Source organism: Cebus imitator, unplaced genomic scaffold (genome assembly GCF_001604975.1).
Source record: "Cebus imitator isolate Cc_AM_T3 unplaced genomic scaffold, Cebus_imitator-1.0 Scaffold289, whole genome shotgun sequence".
Taxonomy (NCBI): Eukaryota; Metazoa; Chordata; class Mammalia; order Primates; family Cebidae; genus Cebus; species Cebus imitator.
The window spans coordinates 546,681-557,093 of NW_016107604.1; the positions used below are offsets into that span (position 1 = coordinate 546,681).

The window sequence follows — 10,413 nt, forward strand, 5'->3', positions numbered from 1 at the left end:
AAGGCCATTTAATAATGATTAAGAAGTCAATTTATCAAGAGGACTTGACCATCTTAAACATTTATACACTAATAATGAACTTTAAAATGCATGAAATAAAACCTGTGACGTTTTTACTATAACATTGCATAATAGTATTACAAAAAAAGAGGCAAATTCATAATCATATTTGGAGATTTAAATACTTCACCCATAAATGCCAGAACAAGTAGACAGAAAATTAGCAAGGACACAGATTTGAACATCACCTTTAGTCATTGACCTAATTGGCATTTATGGAACACTCCACCAAACAATAGCAAAATGAACACATGGAATATTTATGAAGAGAGATCATATCCTGGGCCATAAAGCAAGCCTCAACAAATTTTAAAGGATGCAAGTCATAAAAAGTATGTTTTCTGACCACAGTGGTATTTCCTTTAAAGTCAATGCTAAAAGGATCTCTGGAAAATCCCTAAAATTTTAGAAACTGAATAACACACATCTGGTTAAGGCATGGGTCAAAGAAGAAATCAAAAGAGAAAGTAAAAAGTATTTTAAACTGAAAAAAGGTAATACCACAACATATCAAAATTTGTGGCAATAATTAGGTGGAAATTTACAGCACTAGCACCAATATTAGGAAAGAAAAAAGGCTTTAAATCAATGACCATAGCTTTCACCTTAAACAACTAAAAAGAAAGAGTAAATTAAACCTAAATTAAGCAGAATAAAGTAAACAATAAATATCAGAGATAAAATCAATAAAACAAAAATAATGCAGGAAAATCAATGAAGCCAAAACCTAGTTCTTTGAGTAGATCAACAATATTGACAAAACTCTAGCCATACTGATCTGGGATCAAAGACATAAATTACCAATATGTGGAATAAAATAGTGGTATCACTAGAGGGTCTATAGATATTAAAAGGATAATAAAGAAATTTATAAATAATTTTATTCCATTTATTAAACAACTTGAAACATTAAAATATAAAACATTTTCAAAATTTCAACTATAATTGAAAAATTTATTGAAAGACACAAAGTATGAAAGTTTACTCAAGAAGACATAGATAATGGTAATTGTCCTATATTTATTTTAAAAATTGAATTCGTATTTATCAACCTTCCCACACAAGAGACTCTCGGCCCAGATAGCTTCACTGGTGAATTCAACTAAATATTTAATCAAGAAATAGTTCTGAAGGGTAGCCTCTTCTCCTTAACCAAGATGTTGGCTTGTCTTTGTTTTGCCACAGTTCCTACCTTATGAGCTTGGTTTTCTTATGTTAATAAGAGTGGAACAGAGCAGATATACACTATTCCAGGGAAGAGGATCATCATGGCAGACGGGAGGCAGGACTACATTGCAGCTCCAGAGAGAGAAGCATGCAGGGGCTCACACTATGAATTTTAGCTCCGGATTGACTGCAAGAACAAACCAGCAATCCCAAGAGGACCCACAGACCCTCTGAAGGAAGTGGACTGCTCCTGTAGGACCTGGGAGACCCCCCCCCAACCAATACTGTGAGTGCCCCAACTGCTGAAGTGGAAAAGGAAGACCCTCCTCTCCCAAACACACCCCATACACTGGAGAAGGTACAAGTCTCTTTGTGGGAGAAGTTTCTGACTTTACTTGGAGCTGAGTCAATTTGGAGAACCAAGTGAAATACAGGGCTAGAAGCAGCAGCAGAGAGGCTCTGGGAGCTCACTGGGTCCCCTAGCAGGCCATTCCTGCCTGGTACCACAGGGAACCAATAGGAGAGGAGTCAAGGGCAAAACTCCACAGGGAGAAGAAAATCTTTAGCTGAACTTTGTAATAATTTGAATGGGGTGAGAAGCCTCTTGGCCAGAACTCAGAGGAGGGCACAAACCTGGTATGCAGACTTTACAAGTCAGGGAAGAACCAAGCCCTTTTCTTTTGCAGCTGGAAAGCGGGTAGCCTGGGGAAGGTTATCAAGTCCATATAACTCTCTACCTGGAAACAGATTGGGGGCTGTTGGTGGGGCACAGTGAGAGTGACTGGCCCTTTGGTTTGTGTGGGAGCTGGGTGAGGCCTGTGATTGCCAGCTTTCCCCCACTTCACTGACAACCTGCATAACTCAGCAGAGGCAGCCATAATCCTCCTAAGTACACAACCCCAGTGACCTGGGAACCTCACTTCCACACCCAACAGAAGCCACAGTAAGACCTGCCCAAGAAGAATCTGAGCTCAGACATGGCTAGGCCCATCCCCACCTGATGGTCCTTCCCTACTCACCCTGGAAGCAGAAGACAAAGGGCATATAATCTTAGGAGTTCTAGGGCCCTGGCCACTGCTGGTTCCTCCCCATACTACCATAGTTGAGGCTCTCTGGAAAGCGCCACCTCCTGGCAGGCCAATCAGCACAAAAATACACCATTAAACCACCAAAGCTAAGAACTCTCACCAAGTCCATTGTGCCTCCCCTACACTACCACCTCCACTGAAACAGGCACTGTATCCACAGCTGAGAGACCCATAGACAATTCACATCATAGGACTCTGTGCAGACAATTCCCAGTATAAGCCCAGAGCTGAGTAGACTTGCTGGGTGGCTAGACCCAGAAGAAAGACAACAATCACTGCAGTTCAGCTCACAGGAAGCCATATCCATAGAAAATGGGGCAAGTACTACATCAAGGGAACAGCCCATGGGACAAAAGAATCTGAACAACAACCTTCAGCCCTAGACCTTCCTTCTGACAGAGGGAATGAGAAAAAAACAGAAAATCAACTTCTCAAATGAGAAGAAACCAGAAAACCAACCCTGGTCATATGACAAAACAAGGCTCATCAACACCCCCAAAAAATCACACTAGTTCACCAGCAATGGATCCAAACCAAGAAAAAAATCTCTGATTTACCTGAAAAAGAATTCAGGACGTTAGTTATTAAGCTAATCAGGCAGGGACCAGAGAAAGGTGAAGCCTAACGCAAGGAAATTCAAAAAATGATACAAGAAGTGAAGGGAGAAATATTCAAGGAAACAGATAGCTTAAAGAAAAAAACAAACAAAAATTCAGGAAACTTTGAACATACTTTTAGAAATGTGAAATGCTCTGGAAAGTCTCAGCAATAGAACTGAACCAGTAGAAGAAACAAACTCAGAGCTAGAAAACAAGGTCATTGAATTAACCCAATCCAACAAAGACAAAGAAAAAAGAATAAGAAAATATAAACAAAGCCTCCAAGAAGTCTGGGATTATGTTAAACAACCAAGCCTAAGACTAATTGGTGTTCCTGAGGACGAAGAGAATTCCAAAAGCTTAGAAAATATATTTGAGGGAATAATCAAGGAAAACTTCCCTGGCCTTGCTAGAGACCCAGAAAACCAAATACAAGAAGCACAAAGAACACCTGGAAAATTCACTGCAAAAAGATCTTCGCCTAGGCACATTGTCATCAGGTTTTCAAAGTTAAGACAAAGGAAAGAATCTTAGTAGCTGGGAGACAGAAGCATGAGGTAACCTATAAAGGAAAACCTATCAGATTCACAACAGATTTCTCAGCAGAAACCCTACAAACCATAAGGGATTGGGCCCTTATATTCAGCTTCCTCAAACAAAACAATTATCAGCCAAGAATTCTGTATCCATCAAAAGTAGCCATCATATATGAAGAAAAGATACAGTCTTTTTCAGACAAACAAATGCTGAGAGAATTCGCCATTACCAAGCTACAACTACAAGAACTGCTAAAAGGAACTCTAAATCTTGAAACAAATCCTGGAAACACATCAAAACAGAACTTCTTTAAAACATAAATCACACAGGACCTATAAAACAAAAATACAAGTTAAAAAGTAAAAACAAAAAAACAACAAAACCAAAGTACACAGGCAACAAAGACCATGATGAATGCAACGGTACCTCACATTTCAATACTAACATTGAATGTAAATGGCCTAAATGCTCCACTTAAAAGATATAGAACTGCAGAACAGATAAGAACTCACCAACCAACTGTTGCCTTCAGGAGACTCACCTAACACATAAGGACTCACATAAAGTAAAGGGGTAGAACAGGCATTTCATGCAAATGGACACCAAAAGTGAGCAGGGATAGCTATTCTTATATCAGACAAAACAAACAGCAGTTAAAAGAAACAAAGAGGAACATTATATAATGGTAAAAGGCTTTGTCCAACAGGAAAATATCACAATCCTAAACACATGTGCACCTAACACTAGAGCTCCCAAATTTACTAATTACTAATAGACCTAAGAAATGAGATGGACAGCAACACAATAAAAGTGGAGGACTTCAATACTCCACTGACAGCACTAGACAGGTCAAGACATAAAGTCAACAAAGAAACAACAGATTTAAACTATACTTTGGAACAAATAGACTTAACAGATATATACAGAACATTTCAGCCAACAACCACAGAATACACATTCTATTCAACAACACGTGGAACTTTCTCCAAGATAGAACATACGGTAGGCCATAAAACAAACCTCAATAAATTTAAGAAAACTGAAATTATATCAAGCACTCTCTCAGACCACAGTGGAATAAAACTGGAAATCAACTCCAAAAGGAATCTTCAAAACCATGCAAATACATGGAAATTAAATAACTTGCTCTTGAATGAGCCTGGGTCAAAAACAAAATCAAGATGGAAGTTAAAAAACTCTGCAAACTGAATGACAATAATGACAAACTCTCAAAACCTCTCAGATACAGCAAAGGTGGTTCTAAGAGGAAAGTTCATAGCCCTAAACACCTATGTTGAAAATACTGAAAGAGCACAAACTGATGCTCTAAGGTCACATCTCAAGGAACCAGAGAAACAAGAACAAACCAAACCTAAATCCAGCAGAAGAAATGAAATAACCAAGATTGGAGCATAAGTAAATGATATAGAAACAAACAAACAAAAATACAAAAGATAAATGAAACAAAAAGCTGGTTCTTTGAAAATATAAATATAATCGATAGACAACTGGCAAGCTTAACCAAGAAAAGAGGAGAGAATGTCCAAATAACCTCACTAAGAAACAAAACAGGAGATATTACAACGGACAGCACTGAAATACAAAAGATCATTCAAGGCTACTATGAAGATCTTTATGCACATAAACTAGAAAACCTAGAAGGGATGAATAAATTCCTGGAAAAATACAACCCTCCTAGCTTAAATCAGGAACAATTAGATACCCTGAACAGACCAATAACAAGAAGCGAGATTGAAATGGTAATTAGAAAATTAGCAACAAATAAAAGCCCAGGACCAGATGGATTGGCAGAATTCTACCAGATATTCAAAGAAGAATTGGTACGCATCTTTTTGACACTATTCCACAAGATAGAGAAAGAAGGAACCCTCCCTAATTCGTTTTATGAAGTCAATATCACCCTAACACCAAAACCAGGAAAGGACATAACCAAAAAAGAAAAACTACAGACCAATATCCTTGACGAACATAAGATGCCAAAATCCTTAACAAAATACTAGCCAACCAAATCCAACAATGTATCAAAAAGATAATCCACCATGATCAAGTGGGTTTCATACCAGGGATGCAGGGATGGTTTAACATATGCAAGTCAATAAATGTGATACACCACATAATCAGAATTAAAACAAAAATCACATGATCATTAAATAGATGCAGAAAAAGCATTGGACAAAATCCAGCATCCCTTTATGATTAAAACTCTCAGCAAAATCCACATACAAGAGACATACCTTAATGTAATAAAAGCTATTTATGACAAATTCACAACCAACATAATACTGAATGGGAAGAAGTTGAAAGCATTCCCTCTGAGAACTGGAACAAGACAAGGATGCTCACTTTCACCACTCCTCTTCAACATAGTACTAGAAATCCTAGCCAGAGCAATCAGACAAGAGAAAGAAATAAAAGGCATTCAAATTAATAAAGAAGTCAAACTGTTTGTCTTGAAAACCCTAATGACTTCTCAGAAAGCTCCTAGAACTGATAAAAGAATTCAGCCAAGTGTTCGGATCAAGATTAATGTACACAAATCAGTAGCTCTTCTATTCACCAACAGCGACCAAGCAGAGAATCAGAAGGAGACTTAACTATTCTAAATATATATGTGCATCCAACATTGGAGAACCTAGATTCATAAAACAAGTACTTTAAACTTAGGAAAAGACTTAGACTGTCACACAATAATAGTGGGGACTACAACACCCCCACTGACAGCATTAGACAGATCATTGAAGTAGAAAACTAACAGAAATTCTGGACTTAAATTTAACACTGGACCAATTGCACCTAAAAAATATCTACAGAATACCCAATAATCATAGAATATACATTTTTCTCATCTGCATATATAACATACTTTAAGAATGACCACATGCTTGGCCATAAAGCAAGCGTCAATAAATTTCAAAAAATCAAACTCCTATGAAGCGTATTCTCAGATCACAGTAGAATAAAAAATCAATACCACCTTCAAAACCACAAAATTACATGTAAACTAAGCAACCTTGTCCCAAATGACTTTTGGGTAAAAAAGCAATTAAGGTAGAAATCAGAATATTCTTTGAAATCAGTAAAAATGGAGACACAACATACCAAAATCTCTGGGAGGAAGGAAAAGCAATGTCAATAGGAAAGTTTATAGTGCTAAATGCCTACATCAGGAAGATAGATCTCAAATCAACAATGTAACATTGCATCTAAAGGTACTAGAAAAACAAGAATTAACTATCTCAAAGCTAGCAAAAGAAAAGAAATAACTAAAATCAGAGCAGAACTCAACAAAATTGAGACCCAAAAAACCATACAAATAATAAATAAAAGTTGATTATTTGAAAGAATAAACACAATAGATAGACTTACAAAGAAAAAAGAGAAGATCCAAATAAGCACAATCAGAAGTGACAAAGGTGACATTACAATCAATCTCATGGAAATACAAAAGATATTCAGAGACCAATATGAATACCTCTACATACACAAATGAGAAAATCTAGATAAAATGGATAAATTCCTGGAAATACACAACCAGACTGAAGCAGGAAGAAATTGGAATCCTGAACAGACCAATTATGAGTTCCAAGATTGAATCATTAATAAAAAAAAATCTACTAATCAAAGGAAGCCCTGAACTAGATGGATTCACAGCAGAATTCAATCAGGTGTTCAAAGAAAAGCTGGTACGAACACTCCTGAAACTATTCCAAAAAATGAAGGAGGAATTTCTCCCTAACTCATTCTATAAAACCAGTATCATCCTCATACCAAAATCAGGCAAGAACACAACGACACAGTGAAAAAAGAAAATGACAGGCCAATATTCCTGATGAACATAGACACAAAAATCCTTGATAAAATACTAGCTATCCAAATCCAGTAGCACATCAAAAAGATAATTCACCACAGTCAAGTAGGCTTCATTCCTGGGATGCAAGGATGGTTCAACATATGAAATCAATAAACATAATTCACCATATAAACAGAATTTCGAAGAAACCATATGATCTTCTCAATAGATGCATAAAAAGCTTTTGATAAAATCCAACATTACTTCATAATAAAAACCCTCAACAAAGTAGCCATGAAAGGAACATACCTCTAAACAATAAGAGCCATCTATAACAAACCCACAGCCAACATCTTACTTAAAGGACAAAAGCTCGAAGTATCTTCACGAAGAACTGAAACAAGACAAGGATGCCTGGTCTCACCACTGCTATTCAATATAGTACTGAAAGTCCTAACCAGAGCAGTAAGGCAAGAGAAAGAAATAAAAGGCATCCAAATACAAGAAGAGAAAGTCAATTTATCCCTCTTTGCTGATGATATGATTCTATGCTTAGAAAACCCTACAGACGCCATCAAAAGGATCCTGGAACTGGTAAATTACTTTAGCAAAGTTTCAAGATACAAAATCAATGTACAAAAAGCAGCACCATTTCTATACACCAATAACATTCAAGCTGAGAGCCAAATCAATAATGTAATCCTATTTACAATAGCCACAAAAAATAAAATACCTAGGAGTACATCTAACCAATGAGGTGAAAGATCTCTACAAGGAGAACTATGAAACACTGATGAAAGAAATCACAGATGACACAAATAAATGGAAAAACATCCTACATTCATGGCTTTAAAATAGCCATACTGTCCAAAGCAATCTACACATTCAATGCTATTCCTATAAACTACCAATGTGATTTTTCACAGAATTAGAAAAAAAACTAATCTAAAATTCATTTGGTACCAAAAAGGAGCCTGAATAGTCAAAGCAATCCTAAGCAAAAAAGAACAAATCCAGAGGCATCACAGTGCCTGACTTCAAACTATACTACAATGCTGCAGTAACCAAAACAGCCCGGTACTGGTACAAAAATAGACACATAGACCAATGGAACAACCACCAACTGATCTTTAACAAAGTCTACAAGAATAAGCAATGGAAAAAGATTCCCTATTCAAAAAATAGTGCTGGGTAAACTGGCTAACCATATGCAGAAGAATGGAACTGAACACTTACCTATCACCATATACAAAAATCAACAAGATGGATTAAAGACTTAAATTTCAGACCTCAAACTATAAAAATTATAGAAGAAAACCTAGGAAATAGCCTTCTGGACATCATCTTTGGCAAATAATTTATGAGTAAGTCATAATTCCTCAAAAGCAATTGCAACAAAAACAAAAATTGGCAAGTGGTACTAATTAAATGAAAGAGTTTCTGCACAGTAAATGAAGCTATCAAGAGAGTAAACAGACAACCTACAGAATGGGAGAAAATATTTGCAAACAATGCATCCAACAAAAACTAATATCCAGAATCTATAAGGAATGTAATTCAACAATCAGAAAACAAATAACCTGATTAAAAAGTGGGCAAAGGACATGAACAGACACCTCTCAAAAGAAGACATACAAGCAGCCAATGAATATATGAAAGAATGCTCAACATCATGTATCATCAGAGAAATGCAAATCAAAACTACAATGAGATACCACTGCACACCAGTCAGAATGAGTATAATTAAAAAGTCAAAAAAATAAACCAGACATTGGTGAGGCTGCAGAGGAAAGAGAACACTTATACACCGTTGGTGGGAATGTAAATTAATTCAGCCACTATGGAAAGCAGTTTGGGGATTTCGCAAAGAAAAGAAAAGAAAACTACCATTCAACCCAGCGATTCTATTAATGGGTACATACTCAAAGGAAAATAAATAATTCTACCAAAAAGACACATGCACTCATATATTTATCACAACACTATTAAGAACAAAGGCATAGAATCAACTTAGATGCCCACCGATGGTGGATTGGATAAAGGAAACATGCTATATACACACCATGGAATACTATACAGCCATAAAAAATAAAATCATGTTCTTTGCAGCAACATGGATACATCTGGAGGCCATCATACTAAATAAATTAATGCAAAAACAGAAAACCAAATATCATGTTCTCACTTATAAGTGGGGGCTAAATTTCCAGTACACATAGACATACAGAGAAGAACAACAGACACAAGGGATTTCAAAAGGAGGTGGAGAGGTAGGGGCACAAGGTCTGTAAAACTTTCTATTGGTTACTATGGTCACTGTCTTGGTGACAGAATCAGTGGAAGCCCAAACCTCAGCATCATACAATATACTCATTTAAAAAACCTGTACCTGTACCCCTTGAATCTAAAATAAAAATTAAATGGAAAATAATTAAAAATAAAAATTAAAAAAAGAAAACTTGATGTCTCTGTTGAGCCGCGGACATGGGTCTCTGTTCCGCAGGATGGGGTTTGTTAAAGTTGTTAAGAATAAGGCCTACTTTAAGAGATACCAAGTGAAATTTAGAAGACGACGAGAGGGCAAAACTGATTACTATGCTCGGAAATGCTTGGTGATACAGGATAAAAATAAATACAACACACCCAAGTACAGGATGATAGTTCGTGTAACAAACAGAGATATCATCTGTCAGATTGCTTATGCCCGTATAGAGGGGGATATGATAGTCTGCGCAGCATATGCACACGAACTGCCAAAATATGGTGTGAAGGTTGGCCTGACAAATTACGCTGCAGCGTATTGTACTGGCCTGCTGCTGGCCCGCAGGTTTTTTAACAGGTTTGGCATGGACAAGATCTATGAAGGCCAAGTGGAGGTGACTGGTGATGAATACAATGTGGAAAGCATTGATGATCAGCCAGGTGCCTTTACCTGCTTTTTGGATGCAAGCCTTGCCAGAGCTACCACTGGCAATAAAGTTTTTGGTGCCTTGAAGGGAGCTATGGATGGAGGCTTGTCTATCCCTCATAGTACCAAGCAATTCCCTGGTTATGATTCTGAAAGCAAGGAATTTAATGCAGAAGTACACCGGAAGCACATCATGGGCCAGAATGTTGTAGATTACATGCGCTACTTAATGGAAGAAGATGA

At 36.9% G+C, this 10,413-nt stretch overlaps 1 protein-coding gene across 1 annotated transcript in view; it reads left to right on the forward strand.

Moving 5' to 3' along the window:
- The first annotated feature begins 9,727 nt into the window (after positions 1 to 9,727).
- LOC108285056 (60S ribosomal protein L5-like) overlaps positions 9,728 to 10,413 on the forward strand; it is a 59,643-nt gene continuing 58,957 nt past the window's right edge. The window contains exon 1 of the mRNA XM_037729059.1: positions 9,728 to 10,413. Coding sequence (XP_037584987.1) covers positions 9,767 to 10,413 — 647 coding nt within the window. The 5' untranslated portion in view covers positions 9,728 to 9,766.